Consider the following 17,445-nt stretch of genomic DNA (forward strand, 5'->3'; position numbering starts at 1 on the left):
TATGTAGCTAATGCATTATAATTTAGGGGTCCAAAATTTGATCTCTGCTTGCTAAAAGTCAAATTATATAACAAGACTTATTTTCTTACATTTCTCAAGTTACTGAAGTCATTGGAAAATAAAGTCACATGTTTAACAACTTTTGGCCACCAACTTTTAATAATACATATTTAATTTTCAGAAACATATGCTAACCATCAACAACATTATCAGGGTTCCATCAACCCCAGATGTTATTTCATTGGTACATTATATCAATATTTACAAAGGCTTCCAAATTTAACAACACAAAACAAAACAGCTTAATTTTTAAAACTACAATGCTTTAAAAAAATGTAAACAGTTTATTTTTACATTATTGTAAAAAAGAAGACTCACTCCTTAATACGGCTTAATTTTTTTTCAAGTGAGCAAAGCCTGGTGCTCATGGATAAAGAATGAAAAGAATTCTTTACATAGAAACATTGTGCTCCAGTGTGGCAAAAAAAATTATATATACACATACAAAGAAAAGAATCTTAAGTCCACAATTTAGACCACACACAAAAAAAAACCGTCCCCAAATTGAGAAATTTATAAAAACCATTTACACATGGTTGTTGACCTACTGAAAACCTATAGAACATTTTTAAAACAATAACTCAGTCAAAAGATACCACTTCTCTTAAAAATGAAATTTTGTGCAAAAGAAATTATTTAAGCTAGAAACAAAACACTCCTCCTCAATAAGAGGCCAAAAGAGCCACCGAAATAATTTAACTCTGTTTCTGTTAGATTTAGTGCATGTAACCAAAAGGCACACACATGTGATTAATATATTAATATATTTTCATGCAGAAACGTGTGCATGTTCACAATTATATAACAAAAACACAAACATAACAAAATGTAAAGCCTAATGTTTGGCAATGTTATTCTAGCTACATTCCTTTCTAGTCTATCAGTTGAGGGTTTACTAGATCATTAACATTGCCTCTCAAAAAATATATTATATTTGAACAACTTCCAATAAAAATTAAAAAAAAAAGGATGTTAACCTGAAACACTAATGATTTTTTTCAGTCCTGGTACATATAGAAACTTACTGATATGTTTATTTTAAACTTCATTTCAAATTAAGATACATTTTTCCTTTTGTTAATAAACACTTTGATTGCTCCAGTGAAGTCAGCAGAGAGAAGAACTTCTGTGTTTTCTGTCTTCATAATACCTTAAAAGCATAAAAAAAAGTTTTTCATTGATTTTAAAGGAATATGAAGTCTGCTGCCACAAGCCTGTCACGTGCCCATGACCCTCCATCTCTGGGGTGGGAAGAACCTCTCCCCGCCTTTTCAGTCTATTTCCTGGCTTGCTCCCGTAATCCTTTCATCCTCCTGTATCTCTCCTCTCTGAGGCTCAATTCCACTTTACCTTGTCTTAGCGGCTCCTTTCCTGGCATAGGGAGATTATGGTCCCTTGGGGCCTGGATGCCTGGATTTAGTCCCAGGCAGCCAAGGCCTCTAAATTGTCTAATTCTTCATTTCATGGCAAGAGTGTGTGTGTGTGTGTTAGTCACTTAGTCGTGTCTGACTCTTTGCGACCAGATGGACTATAGCTCACCAGGCTCCTCTGTCCATGGTATTCTCCAGGCAAGAAGAATACTGGAATGGGTTGCTGTGCCTTCCTCCAGGGGAATCTTCCTGATCCAGGGATTGAACCTGGGTCTCCTGCATTGCAGGCAGATTCTTTACTGTCTGGGCCATCAGAGAAGCCCTCACAGCAAGAGGCTAGTGTTATTCAGCCCCAGGACTGGAGTGTTGGCAAGATGGGATCAGCTGGGCAAGTCTTTTGCTAACAGGGTTCACTAATGAGGCTGACAGTAAGGTTTACTGTACAGCAGACATACTGGAACTGCCATGAAATGAAGTATATGTGATTGCTCTGTGAATGCTGACAACATCTTTTGCCTTTCCAGTCCATACTGAAGAACTATGTAGCTATGCTGAATGGCAAAAACGCTTACCTCTTACATTTGCCGGTAAAAACATTTAACAAACAAAATTCAGTGTTAACAATTATGCACAGGCAAAAATTGTAGACTTAAGAAGTGCTGATTTGTAAGGAAGCAGACAATCCAAACTTTAAATGGAAAGTTGTGTACAGGATGAGTTAGACAAAATGGTTTCACTTAGATTTGCTAAAAACATATGCTAAGCCCTTGAACATTTATCTCAAAGTACCATCATGCAGCAGAAGCAGCAGCAAACAACTGACAGATATCAGAGAGGCTGGAGAAGAAAAGAAACCATCATATATATAAATATAAAAATGCTTTATAAGATACTATATAATGAAGATGATAACATCTATTACATGCCAGGCATTTTGCTAGACGCATGTGTTATCTTTAATTCTTATCACAACTTTGTTTCTTTTTTTAGTTTTCAGCTGTATCTTTTTAAAAATTGAAGTATAGTTGATTTACAATATTGTGTTAGTTTCAGCTGTACAGAAAAGTGATTGAGACATGCATATACTTGGAGGTACATAAATATGTACATGAGATTCCCAGGTGGCGCTAGTGGTACAGGACCTGCTTGCCAATGCAGGTAGACATAAGAGACATGGGTTTGACCCCTGGGTTGGGAAGATCCCCTGTAAGAAGGTATGGCAACCTACACTAGTATTCTTGCCCAGAAAATGCCATGGACAGAGAAGCCTGGCAGGCTGCAGTCCATACAGTCACACAGAGTCGGACACAACTAAAATGACTTAGCATGCATGCACATGTATGTACATATGTATTTTTTTCCATTATAGGTTGTTATAAGATACTGAATATGGTTCCCTGTGCTGTATAGTAAATCCTTATTATTTCCCATACTCATAATTTCTCCCTCTCCTCTTCCTTTTTGGTAACTGTAAGTTTGTTTTCTATGTGAGTCTGTTTCTGTTTTGTAAGTTCACTGGTACTATTTTTTAGATTTCATATATAAATGATATCATACTTATCTTTCTCTGACTTACTTCACTTAATATAATCATTAGGTCCATCCATGTTGCAGCAAATGGTATTATTTCATTCTTTTTAATGGGTGAGTAATATTCCAGTGTGTGTGTGTGTGTGTGTGTGTGTGTGTGTGTGTGTGTGTGTACTGTACTTTTGATTTGCATTTCTCTAATAATTAGTGATGTGGAACATCTTTTCATGTGCCTGTTGGCCATCTGTATGTCTTCTTATGAAAACCTTATCAATGAGGTATTTTCACCATTTTAAACATGAGGAAAATGAAGCTTAAATAGTCAAATATGTCAGGAATAAAGAGGAGGGCAATCAGATATACTTTATGATCTCATACCCTGGGTTTGGGAGTATTCTTAGAATATACCTACACAGGTAGAAAACAGCAAACACAAATCTGAGTATGATCCAAAGTTGTGCCTGTTTAAAAAGGACCCAGCAAAGTAGTAACTGAACAATGTTAATACGGTGCGGTTTTGAGAAGTTTAAAAAAAGTACTTTCCATTTTTCCTCAAATAGTTAAAAAAGCTAGAATTTTCTGTGCAATGTGTAGGGGAAATATACAGAGTGCAAAAAGGAATCACTGGACAAAAAGAAAAGAAAAAACCCAACGAAACAACTTAATTTAGAAGGCAGAAACAGGATTTGACTGTGAGGGAAAAAAATGAAAAGAAATATTTCCAAACAGGCATTTAGTAAAGGTGTAATAATTCTGAGTTGGTTTATTTTTAAATCATGTAATTGAAAGAAGTGCTAGACTGAAGCTTGTCTTTGGTATCAAAATTTTGCTTCACAGACAGAAGAAATAGTGTATTTAGTGCAGTGTAGAGTGCAAACAATACCACAGGGAAACTGCTTGAGATAAAATAAACATGCTTGAGAACTTTTAAATATTCAAATAATTTTAGAAGCACTCTTGGTACACTGTATGTATTGTTGTGTCTTTATAACACTCTGTAAGACCTGGTGTAGTCTCTAAAGTGAGAAAACACATTTACTAAAATATTCTGCAATCGATTATTAACAGTACAAACTGTTTTTGTCAACAACTGGTCCAAATTCACATGGCTTTACCTTGTTCTTAAGAATTAAAAGGAAAATCATTTTTATATAATTGGCACTCAATACTACTTGATGGTTTCTTTTCACTTCCTAACCTGAGCATTTTATGTAACTGAAAGTACTATTCATTATTAAAGCCTTATTACAGGCTTGGAGATATTGGGTTGGCCAAAAACTTCATTCAGGTTTTTCCACTGGATGTTAGGGAAAAACCCAAACAAACTTTTTGGCCAACCCAAGAGCTATCTATGAGAAGCTATAAATTTGTGGCAAGTAGAAAAGAATATTGCTTTCATTTTGGTTTAACTCACTTATTCAGTAATTCTTTATTAAGCATCTACCATATGCAGGCAAGCACTGGGCTAGGCACTGGCACTACAACAATAAATAAAACACATAAAATCTGTGTCCTCACAGAGATGATACTGCAGTAGAAGAGAAAGGTGATATATTGTGTATATATTTATGTCTTGTTTGCATTTCTCTAAAGAGAACAACTGCTCATAAAAAAAATTACAACCGTTCAAAATTTTCATTTTTAATTCCCAGGTGAATTTAAGAGAAGTAAAACCTCCAAGAATTATGTTACCAAAACATTCAGAAATGAGTATCTGTCAACCATTATGTTGTATACAAGAAATATTCTTCATATTCATGAAGACCTCATAATACTCATAGATCAATGAAGCTACTAAAGGCTGATCAGAGAGCATGAAGGACAAATAAAACACAGGTACCTACCAGAGGGCATGGTTTCCAACACTTCAGCATCTTCACCTTTTTCATTTCCTTCTGATTTTTCAGATTGCACATCCAAAGACAACATCAAACTTGGGTTTGGAGCAAAGATAGCTGATGTAACAACTGCATTATGTGCTGTAAAAAAAAAATCGACTTTAGGATAACTAATAAGATTGATTCTAAACATCAAGATAAAAAGTATAATATGCAAAAAATATAACTGTATGTTATATACAAATATCTTTAGAAATGAACAGATAAGTAACTGAGAAATACTTAAAACTCAAAAATATTTTCTTAAAAAAAAACACAAAACCACATACAAGTTCTGAGATTCCATGACTTCTCAAATTTTACACAAGTATAAATTCTTCCTTGGTATAGAAAAGTCAAACAAAGCCAATACAAACTGGAAGCAGTTAAAACTGCCAAACTCTCTCTCTGAAATAATGCTTATACAAATTTACCTATAATATATCTTCATTTTAACTTTATTCATTTAAAAGACACACCAAACTGGGCATTTACTTACCTTTAATACCTTCCCAAAAGTCATTACGATCTCTCCTGACTGAAGTAAACTTGCTTAAGTCATGGTAAGTACTCCAGATATAAACATACTTATCTTCTGAGCCACTAACAAGGTAATTAAAATCATGGCTAAATTTAGGGAAGAAAGAAAAAGAATCAAAGTTGTGGGGCTTTTTAGGGGTTTCTCTCTATCAGAGCTTCCTAGTTTGAAACACCTAAGAAAACATTCAAGAGAACTTGCTGAAATACAGACTCCTAGCCTCACTTCAGAGGCCCTAAACATGTAGGGTTGACATGGGTGGCCAGTGGCATTCGTATATTCAAAGTTCTAGGTAACTGTTGCTGGGTTAACCCACACTGGGAGGAATGCCTGTTGTTGCTGCTTTGTCTCTAAGTCATGTATGACTCTTTGTGACACCAGGCCTGCCAGGCTCTTCTGTCCATGGGATTTCCCCAGGCAAGAATACTGGAGTGGGTTGCCATTTCCTTCTCCAGGGGATCTTCCCCACCCAGGGATCAAACCTGTGTCTCCTGCATTGCAGGCAGATCCTATTCCACTGAGCCACCAGGGAAGCCCTCAGGAGGAACGTCTACTTAAGAGATAAAAGAGAGAAGCTGAATACTTTACTAAGTAAATTACTAGGTAATTACTGAGTAGTTCAAGAAAAACGGAGAACTGTAAGAAAAGGACTGAAATAAAGAGGGTTATAAAGAAAGAAGAGGTAGGTATTTCAGGAGAGCCTGCAGACCCTAAATTAAGAGTTCAAATAATAATGACATGTAAAGGTATATAAATACAGGACATTGTACCTTAGGGTCTCAAAATGCTTTATTAGTTTCTGTACTTAAAAGGCCAAGGGTGAGTGGTGGTGGGATAAATCTCTTAGAAAGCATACATGAAAGTACAAAAGCACAAATTCTGGAGCTGGGAGTCTTCTAATCCTGGCTCTGCTACTACCAGTGTGACTTAAGGCAAATTACTTAATTTTCTGGATGTTGGCTTCTTCATCAGCAGAGGAGAAGCAATTTTAACTCTACCAAACAGGTGGATAAGGTAAGTTCTGTATGATTGATAGTATGAGATACCAGTTGTAAAAATCTAAAGTAACTAATACCACTATACATAAATATATAAAGATAAGGTATAGATCAATGGAAAAATGGGAGTAGGGGAGAAATATTCTGATCTCTATGGGGAATTCTTCATTGCCAATTTACCTGAAACTTGCTTTGATCTGGCTGCTGCTGTTGACATAACCCTTATACTTCATGGACAGTGACAAATCTCTAAGATCATATAGTCTGATTCTGGAGTCATTTGAGGTTACCAGTATCTAAAAACAAATCAAAGGAAAAGTTAAAAATACCACCATTTAATCTGTGTTAAGGTACAACCAAAAAAGGGTGTTACACAAATATAGAATATACCTCAAAACTAGAAAAAGCAATATTCCATAAGAAAGGAAATGTATTCTTAGCCAAGATATGAAGAACTTACTTTCAGGAGTCTATATATAGTGTGGAGAGAGATGGTTTTGAATACTTAGTACCTTATTTTCTCCAGGTAAAGGCTCAATGCCAGTAATTTTTCTTCCAACTTTGTTGCGCCCTCTGGTAGATCGGACATGTATCTGTGTGTGGTATTTCAAATGCTAAAAAGAAACCACAATTTAAAAAGATCAGAACTAGAATCTCAAAGATCATCTGAGCCAACTCACAGACAAACATGGTATTAATATTATTTGTCCCAATTTACAGATAAGGCAGTTAAAGCCCAGGAAGGATACACCAACTTATTCCAAACCACAAAAGGGTCTTCTAAGTATTCAAGTATGTAATTTATACAAGATAGTCATTTACCTCTGTATCATAGAAAATACACCTGCCGTCATATGTTCCAATCACTGCATATTTGCCATTCTGACAGAAATTTGCAGCTGTGATCAATTTTGTTTGACCATCTACTTCATTCCACAAAGCCACTTTTTTGTCAGGTATGTTCCAAAGGCGGAGCTTTCCATCCAGTGACCCACTTAGAAAATACCTGTCATCCTAATAAGGTGGCAAAAGAGGAAGCTTTCATTTTACCACATGAAGAAAAACTAATCAGCAAATCAATACATCAAGTCTATTACAAATAAATGTTAAAATATATAAGATTTTATTTTAAAAGTATTAAAGTAAGCATTATTTTATTCATTAAAAATAACAATTAGAAACCTCAACATTCATTTTTGAGAAATGAGGTTCTAATCATTTTATCATATCCTTAAACTGCTTTTCCCAAACAATAGATGTTAACAGACAATGGAGTAAATATCGTGTAGAAGTGTTCTGTGATGAAATAAGTTTAAGAAATTCTGGGTTCTCTGTTAATGTGTGTTCTGAATCTTTAATCACTGCCTTTCTGTGGGGGGTTGGCAGGGGGTCAGGTAGGGACACCTAGCAGGGCTAGCACATTCAAGGAACATGCTTTGGGAAACACTATCCTGTAATGGTACATTTGCCCATACCTTCCTTGGGATACATGTAATACATGGATAAAAGAGTAACTAATGTTAGTTAGCTCATAAAACCAGTTAATTTTTGGAACTCCAACACCCTGTCAGCAGAGAATAGCGTCACTACTTTAAATTCTCAACCAAACCTTCAATCTCAAACCAAGGATTCTCAGATGGGGGCAAACAGGCCCCACAGGGTACATCTAGCAATGTCCGGAGACATTTCCAATTGTCAAAATTTAGGGGGTGGGTGCTACTGACATCTAGTGGGTAGAGATCAGAAATGCTGTTAAACATACTACAATGCACAAGACAGCCTTCCCTCTCTCTACAAAAAAGAATTATCCAACCCAAAATGCCATTAGTGCCAAGGTTTAGAAACCTTGTTCTAAACTAAACCAGGCCTATCACAAAGTTGCTCTAATTTTTGGTAACATAAGAATCAAAGATAAGATAAAATAATCAGGACGCCAAAACATGAAATAGATTTTCTTTTCCACTCAAGATTATTATTCTTACCTACTTTTGAAGCCTGTCAAGGATTACCTTCATAGAATAGGTATTTTTACGGCTATGGTATAGTAGGCTCAACTCAAATGTATACCAGTAGAAGTGATGAACAAGTAAAAATACTTTATCTTGGTCTTACAATTCAGAATTTTATTTATATACACATATACACATGTGTATATGTGTGAGTATCTCTATTTTGCTATTTCTTTTATAACCCTGCTTCCTTCCAGGTAACATTATTTGATAAAGTCATATTTCCAAAGAAAATGTCAACTTCATTCCATTCTTCCCTAGCCCCTCTCATAAACTCTCCAGGTAAGTAGAAGTTTTAGAAATAAGGCTTTTCAGTTTCCAAAATAAAACCAAATAAAGGTATAGGAAAATTTCTGACTAAACAGAAACCTTAATGATAAAGTACTACATGGATAACTATCACCATTTTTTTTGTCGTTTTTTTTTTTAATTAGTTTATTTTCTATTTTTTAACTATCACCATTTAATACCCCTCTCTTTCCACTCTGATACATTATAGTTAGAATAGAGGTGGGGGATTTTGTTCACAGTTGCTGACAGGGGTACATCCATTCTTCTGTTGCATCCTTAGGTGACAGGATGGGGGTATTTTTCAGAAAGAAGCCTCAAGAGCTTGATGGTCAAACTGATACGGTGTTAAGATTAAACATCTTTAATTTTCAAAAGTTCTTAATAAAGTATTTTATTAATGCCTATGTTATAAGCCTGCCCAGGGAGGGAAATTATATTGAGAGACAAAAGTCATTCTTCTTTCTTAATCTGAGGAAAGACAGAAAGAAATGTGAATATAATTGAAAGTCTGCATTAAAAAGACAACGGGTATTAACATATAGAGATGAGGACATGATTGGAAATGAAATCATATACACCAACATAGGGGAGGGAAAGTCAACGAAGGTCAGCTCAAACCTTCCACTTATTTCAACCTAGCTGGTGAAGAAGTACCAACACATGACATCCCTTGTGCTTACAGCTGCAAAGAACTAAAACTTCTCTAGCCTCATGCATTTAGTGGATCTATCTTACAAGGGCATCAGATAGGTCTGGAGTCCATGGTAGTAGATTTTTCTCCTTTAGTTGAAATCATATGAAATTCCTTCTGGAGGAAAGATATTACAGGATTTTCTACACTGAATATGAGTAAGAGGAGATCTCAAGATTAACAATTTTCCAGACATGAAACAGGAATTCAGTCTATCTTGTAATGAATTTTGGTGTTTGTCACTTTCAACTTTTTCTTTGTCTCTTCCCTTCCTGACTCTCCTACAACTAACTATTCCTGCCTATATGCTTCCTTTTCTTATTTACCTGCTGTCTTTTCTTCTTCTACCATCTCCAACCTCTCTCCTCTTTAATAGGATAACTTATTTATTTATACCCTGCAGGTTTTATTAAAGACTTGGGATGACTTTTCACTAGTATATTGATATTTAGACTATAATATTTCCAGCTCTTCTAATGCAGATTAGTACAATATTTAGTTCCTTTCTTATTTCTAAAGCAGAATGAAACATTAAATTAAGTTGCTGTAAACTATATGGCTATTAATAATTTTTTTTTCCTGTAGTCCAGATATCTTCCAGAGAAACCTGGTTCCCTCACCTTCCTCACAGTATAACAAAAAACATGTAAACACTTACTCTTGGATGGAAAGCTATGGCAGTGACAAAATCTATATGCTGAAAACAGCAAAGGCATTCTCTTCTGGAAATGTGCCATAATCTGACTGTTTTATCCATTGAAGAAGAAAGCAGAAAGTAGTTCTATGGAGAAATTGACATTGATTATTTTATCATCATATAAAAAAATATTTACACCATAAAAGTGAAATTTAGTTTTAGTACCTCAATAGTTTTATTATTATTATTACTGTTATATGCAGCATCAGACAGCACAAAAGATATTCAATTCACGTGGGCAATCCCATTTTTTCCCCAAATAGTTAAATACTGTATTTCTTTGATTTTAAGACTTTTCCACATTACATATTCTGAAATGAGGATGAATCTTATTACTTCTATTGAAAGAAATTTGCAAGATGCCAAGAGAGGACCAGGGTGTGCCTTAGTCGTTGGAGTCTGCACCTACTGGAAGTTAGCATCACTTTGGTTATTTTCACATTGATAACACTAGTGAATTTTAACTTACATGAGTTCCCTAATTGTCACTTAACATGCCTTCAAAAAGATCACCGCCCAAAATAGCATGGAAATGAAAAGTTATTGTGCACCTGTCACACCTCAGGCAAGAAAATTAGAGAACAGCAATTGTCAAATGTCTCAGAATTTTCAAAGCCAGAAGAGGGTAGTGTAACTGACTTAGGCATTATGATGGCTCATCACCCAGAAATCAAACATCTATCTGTCAAAAGCTTCCAGCTGGCAGAAGCTCTTTAATTTCTAAACACAATCTATTTAAGGGAAGAACTATGAGTTATGCTGAACGAGGAAACCCAAATGAAATCCTAGTATTCTTTGGCATGTGTAAAGGTGCTAAATAAATTGAAATAATGATGACATTTACTGAGTACTTACAATATGCTAAACATTGTTCTCAGCACTATACAGCAACTCTATGAGGTATGTACATTATTATCTGCTTTTGCAAATGAGAACACTGACGTAGAGAGGTTAAATAATTTGTCTAAGACTACACAGCTTGTCAGTAGCAGAGCTGCAATTTGAACCCAGGTAGAAGAGTCTGACACGACTGAGCGACTTCACTTTCACTTTTCCCTTTCATGCGCTGGAGAAGGAACTGGCAACCCACTCCAGTATTCTTGCCTGGAGAATCCCAGGGACGGCGGAGCCTGGTGGGCTGCCGTCTATGGGGTCGCACAGAGTCGGACACGACTGAAGCGACTTAGCAGCAGCAGCAGCAGCAGCAGCAGCAGTCTGGCTCTAAGTCAGGCTCTAACCACTACAGAGTGGTTACAGTGCTTATGAATAACGAGATGCTTTGTTATTTGCTTAAAGTAATAAAGACGCTTTAATCTTTGAATGTAAAAAGACTAAGCACAAATATAGATTCAGATATGTTACTGTACTGATACATATATGCTATCTGGGCCAGTGTAAAAAAATGTATATTTTATGTGGTATACCTATTTTAAAATAAAGATATATCTTACAACTAAAAATAAAACTTTGACAAGTTAAAAAAAGAGAAAAGAAAAAAATCTAAAAACCCCCAAACAAAAAATAACCAAAATAATAGAAAAAATAGAATTTTGAAAGATTTACAATAACTTTTGAAACATCTAATAACAATTCTTTTTATTTTCAAGGTCCACTCAGTTCCAGAAGTTTTGAAGAGTATATACAGTTTGCTTTATATTTCCTGATATTTAATAACAAGTATATAAAAACTAAATCTATGGTCTGCTGTTCATTAAAACTGAATTTATTCAATTCTTCCAACAGCCCATTGGTTTAAGTATACAAAAGAAATACTAAGACATCCTTAAAAGTGAAGATGTCAAAGACATGTTAAGACTGGTTCTATTATGCTAAGAGATTTTTGTTCAAAAATACTTATTAACTAAACAAAATTAAAATAGTTTTCTTGAACTAAGCATGGTCTTTTTTTTTTTTTTTAATAAATTCATTTATTTTAGTTGGGGGCTAATTACTTTACAATATTGTAATAGTTTTTGCCATACATTGACATGAATCAGCCATGGGTTTACATGTGTTCCCCTTCCTGGATCCCCCATCCACCTCCCTCCCCATCACATCCCTCTGGGTCATCCCATTGCCCCGGCCCTGAGCCCTTGTCTCATAAGCATGGTCTTATGAGTCAGAAAAATTAGATTCAGATCTAGGTTCTACCCATAACTAGTTTTGTGATCTGGGATGGGTCAGAGGCCCAGTCTTCTAATTCACAATATGAAATAGCATCCACCTCACAGCATTAACAACGTAAATGTTAAAAAAAAAAAAAAAAAGAAAAGAACTAACAAGATAATTCTTGCTACCTGGCACAAAATAAATCTTCAACAAACAGAAAACCCACTATAAATATCAACTGTGCTAGATACTGAAAGAAACAACAGTAAAGTAAGTCAGACCCCTACTCTTGAGGGGCTTAGAATCTCACTGCCAATGAGACCTAGAAATGTACATACGTAAACAGTTAAGTAAAAAGAAAGTTTAAGGGAAGAGCACACAGACAGATGAAGGCCTTAAGAACAAAAACTGAGGCTTTCTGGAGAAGAAATTTTGCCTTAAGACTCCAGTATGACACCTGCTGTGCTTTCAAAGCCTGCCCTACAGATTTTAAACTTGCTTGGCCCCACAACCATGTGAGCCAATTCCTTAAAATAAACCTAATGCATGTATTTCCTCTTGGTTCTGTTACTCTGGAGAACCCTGACTGATACAGTGGTCAATGGAGAATTAATTTCTTCAGTTAGTTTTACATTTCACAAAAAATACTGGCTTGCTTTAAGACAGTAAAATGAGTGCAGGGTTCCCAATTAGGTGCTTTGTACTTCTTATTCTAGATGAATATGATTATCAGATTTAAGGATACTTTAAACTTATGGCTTCCCTTGTAGCTCAGTAGGTAAAGAATCTGCCTGCAGTGCAGGAGACTTGGGTTCGATCCCTGGGTTGGGACTATCCCCTGGGGAAGCAAATGGCAACCCACTCCAGTATCCTTGCCTAGAAAATCTCATGGACAGAGGAGCCTGGTGGGCTGCCATCCATGGGGTTGCAAAGAGTCGGGCACGACTGAGTGACTAACACTTACTTACTAACTTCTGACAACACAGATTTCATATAGAGTAGGGTGAAGGAGGAAGTACAAAGATACAATTGGGGCTCAATTTCGAATTAGACTACCAGATGTGGCCCAAGCTGGTTCCAGGAGGTTAGAGAAAGATGTTATGAAATGCACCCATAACATCTAAACAAATATGATAGGAGCAGCAATTCATAAGTGGAATGACTCAAAGCTGGAGCTCAGGGAAGCCTGACTCGCTAGTATGTGTGCACGCTCAGTCATGTCCAACTCTTTGGAAGCCCGCCAGGCTCCTCGGTCCATGAGATTCTCCAGGCAAGAATACTAGAGTGGGTTGCCATTCTCTTCTCCAGGGGATCTTCCTGACCCAGGGATCGAACGCACATCTCCTGCATTGGCAGTCAGATTCTTTACCACTGAGCCACCTGGGAATCCGACATGCCAATATATACCAGTGATATCTTTGTGATACGTGAAGTTCTCCTGACATTGTTAAAATATATGGGCATTACCAGTATATTGTCACCCTGCTTATTTAACTTATATGCAGAGTACATCATGAGAAATGCTGGGCTGGAAGAAACACAAGCTGGAATCAAGATTGCCGGGAGAAATATCAATAACCTCAGATATGCGGATGACACCACCCTTATGACAGAAAGTGAAGAACTAAAGAGCCTCTTGATGAAAGTGAAAGAGGAGAGTGAAAAAGTTGGCTTAAAGCTCAACGTTCAGAAAACTAAGATCATGGCATCTGGTCCCATCACTTCATGGGAAATAGGTGGGGAAACAGTGTCAGACTTTACTTTTTTGGGCTCCAAAATCACTGCTGATGGTGATTGCAGCCATGAAATTAAAAGACGCTTACTCCTTGGAAGGAAGGTTATGGCCAACCTAGATAGCATATTTAAAAGCAGAGACATTACTTTGCCAACAAAAGTACGTCTAGTCAAGGCTATGGTTTTTCCAGTGGTCATGTATGGATGTGAGAGTTGGGCGGTGAAGAAAGCTGAGTGCCGCAGATTTGATGCTTTTGAACTGTGGTGTTGGAGACGACTCTTGAGAGTCCCTTGGACGGCAAGGAGATCCAATCAATCCATCCTAAAAGAGATCAATCCTGGGTGTTCATTGGAAGGACTGATGTTGAAGCTGAAACTCCAATACTTTGGCCACCTCATGTGAAGAGTTGACTCACTGGAAAAGACCCTAATGCTGGGTAGGATTGGGGGCAGGAGGAGAAGGGGACGACAGAGGATGAGATGGTTGGATGGCATCACCGACTCGATGGACATGGGTTTGGGTAGACTCTGGGAGTTGGTGATGGACAGAGAGGCCTGGCGTGCTGCAATTCATGGGGTCGCAAAGAGTCGGACGCGACTGAACTGAACCGAACCAGTATCCTTGCTAGTATTTTGTTAACTCGGATGACTTTTCTCAGTTTAAGGCTTTTAAATATTACTTTCCCCCACAAAGTCTTAATATATATTAGATTCTGATTACTGACAAATTTTAATACAAAGAAAGTATATTGAATAATGCAAAAATTCCAAAAACACCTTCATGTTTCAGATATCTTAAATAAAATTTAAATTACCTCTTAAAATTTTTGCAAACTTCTAAGATATTTGGAAAACTCAGCAGTGGCCACAGGAATGGAAAAGGTCAGTTTTCATTCCAATCCCAAAGAAAGGCAATGCCAAAGAATGCTCAAACTACTGCACAATTGTACTCATCTCACACGCTAGTAAAGTAATGCTCAAAATTCTCCAAGCCAGGCTTCAGCAATACGTGAACTGTGAACTTCTAGATGTTCAAGCTGGTTTTAGAAAAGGCACAGGAACCAGAGATCAAATTGCCAACGTCCACTGGATCATTGAAAAAGCAAGAGAGTTCCAGAAAAACATCTATTTCTGCTTTATTGACTATGTCAAAGCCTTTGACTGTGTGGATCACAATAAACTGTGGGAAATTCTGAAAGAGTCTGGTCTGGAATACCAGACCACCTGACCTGCCTCTTGAAAATCCTGTATGCAGGTCAGGAAGCAATAGTTAGAACTGGACATGGAACAACAGACTGGTTCCAAATAGGTAAAGGAGTACATCAAGGCTGTATATTGTCACCCTGCTTATTTAACTTATATGCAGAGTACATCATGAGAAACGCTGGGCTGGAATAAATACAAGCTGGAATCAAGATTGCCAGGAGAAATATCAATAACCTCAGATATGCAGATGACACCACCCTTATGGCAGAAAGCGAAGAAGAACTAAAGAGTCTCTTGATGAAAGTGAAAGAGGAGAGTGCAAAAGTTGGCTTAAAGTTCAACATTCAGAAAACTAAGATCATGGCATCTGGTCCCATCAATTCATGGCACATAGATGGGGAAACAGTGGAAACAGTGTCAGACTTTATTTTTCTGGGCTCCAAAATCACTGCTTATGGTGATTGCAGCCATGAAATTAAAAGACGCTTACTCCTTGGAAGGAAAGTTATGACCGACCTAGACAGCATATTAAAAAGCAGAGACATTACTTTGCCAACAAAGGTCCGTCTAGTCAAGGCTATGGTTTTTCCAGTGGTCATGTATGGATGTGAGAGTTGGACAGTGAAGAAAGCTGAGCGCCAAAGAATTGATGCTTTTGAACTGTGGTGTTGGAGAAGACTCTTGAGAGTCCCTTGGACTGCAAGGAGATCCAACCAGTCCATCCTAAAGGAGATCAGTCCTGGGTATTCATTGGAAGGAATGATGTTGAAGCTGAAACTCCAATACTTTGGCCACCTCATGCAAAGAGCTGACTCATTTGAAAAGACCCTGATGCTGGGAAAGACTGAGGGCAGAAGAAGGGGACGACAGAGGATGAGATGGTTGGATGGCATTACTGACTCGATGGACATGGGTTTGGGTGGACTCTGGGAGTTGGTGATAGACAGGGAGGCCTGGCGTGCTGCAGTTCATGGGGTCGCAAAGAGTCAGACATGACTGAGCAACTGAACTGAACTGAAGATATTTGATTGGTGGCAAAATAGCCCCCTACTCCTAAAATAATCTTGCTCTAAGGAAAAAAAGCATAAAATGAAGACTTACCATTGATTTGTAGAATATAATTGTTAAACCTAAATTAATAATTTCATGAAGGTAGCAGACTAGCTCCAAAACAGTCTTGATTGGCTAGGTCAGACTTCATCTCTGTAGTTGAAGTCATATGCATTTTGCTGAGGATAGTTATTTTGCAAAACTACTTTATAAAAGAAGCAAGAAGTATAAGTATATAGACAGATCCAGATAGAAGCTGTTAAGTAATATAAACATTTTCTTATTAGCCTAATCTATCATTTCTCTTTTTTAATTTCAATCAGTTTGTAACTCCCACAAAGTAGCTACAGACATTTGGACTTGATGGTGACAATCATACAAATAAAACATTTGTTCTTATCCTAAAAAGTTATACAGAATACAAAATTCATATAAGAATTTCTTACTTTAGACCAGGAAAGATCAAGCAGATCAGCAGTATGTCCTTTATATTTGCAAAACGGCCGTTGTCGAAATGGTGCATTTTTATCATCAGGGTCCTCATCAGTTCCACTGCATACCTATTTAGACATGAAAACAAATGTTAAAACTAGAAAGACGAAAGATTCATACTCTTTCCTCCCTATTTGTTTTCTCATCATTTTGTATGATATTTGACTGAAATCTTGATCCACTAAAACCCAACTCCTCTTTATGTTGAATCTACTACTTATTACTTCCTCACCTCCTTGTCCTAATAAACCAAGATCATCCCTAAAGACATTGTGCTATTGCAATCTTTCCCTCTCTAACAGAACTCCCACTTTGTCTTTTTTTTTTTTGAGCATCTGTTCCTTTAGGAGAGGTGGGAGCAAATACCAGGGGATGATCATGATTGGTTTCAGCTAATTAAGATGAGCTCACTCTCTTCTCCACCGATGATTGGTTTAGGCATAAGCATATGCTAGAATTTTCATCAATAAAAATGAGGGCAGGTTGTTTGGGGATGAGGAGATAGGGGAGGTTTCTAGAAAGATTTCCTCACTCTTAAAAAGGAGTATTCTAAAGGGACCTTCCTCTTTTCTGCCTCTGAACACGGTTGTCTGCATGTGACAGTAAGTCACTAAGACAGCAGCAGTCATCTTACTACCATGAGGGGACCAAGGTGAAGAGAACAACAGGTAATGAACAGCAAAGCAGGAGGATGGAAGGACTTTGTGTCTCTGATGTCATAACTGAGCTGCTGAATTAACAACTCTGGAGCTCCCTTAACTCCAGACTTGCTGCCTTATTGTTTAAGACATTT

General features: G+C 36.9%; 1 protein-coding gene across 4 annotated transcripts in view; it reads right to left on the reverse strand.

Moving 5' to 3' along the window:
- Positions 1-140: 140 nt before the first annotated feature.
- The window catches only part of WDR44 (WD repeat domain 44), a 98,267-nt gene continuing 80,962 nt past the window's right edge, over positions 141-17,445 (reverse strand). For 2 of the 4 annotated variants that reach the window (XM_081564424.1, XM_081564422.1), the window contains 8 exons: positions 16,607-16,720; positions 10,023-10,145; positions 7,196-7,387; positions 6,886-6,987; positions 6,554-6,669; positions 5,337-5,464; positions 4,805-4,939; positions 141-1,210 (listed from right to left, as the gene is read on the reverse strand). In XM_081564424.1, coding sequence (XP_081420550.1) covers positions 1,116-1,210; positions 4,805-4,939; positions 5,337-5,464; positions 6,554-6,669; positions 6,886-6,987; positions 7,196-7,387; positions 10,023-10,145; positions 16,607-16,720 — 1,005 coding nt within the window. In that variant the 3' untranslated portion in view covers positions 141-1,115. The remainder of the gene's footprint in view (positions 1,211-4,804; positions 4,940-5,336; positions 5,465-6,553; positions 6,670-6,885; positions 6,988-7,195; positions 7,388-10,022; positions 10,146-16,606; positions 16,721-17,445) is intronic. The other 2 variants (XM_081564423.1, XM_081564425.1) reach the window with 2 other exon arrangements.

The sequence above is a fragment of the Giraffa tippelskirchi genome, chromosome X (genome assembly GCF_054371585.1).
Source record: "Giraffa tippelskirchi isolate mGirTip1 chromosome X, T2T-mGirTip1v1.2.pri, whole genome shotgun sequence".
NCBI classification, from domain to species: Eukaryota; Metazoa; Chordata; class Mammalia; order Artiodactyla; family Giraffidae; genus Giraffa; species Giraffa tippelskirchi.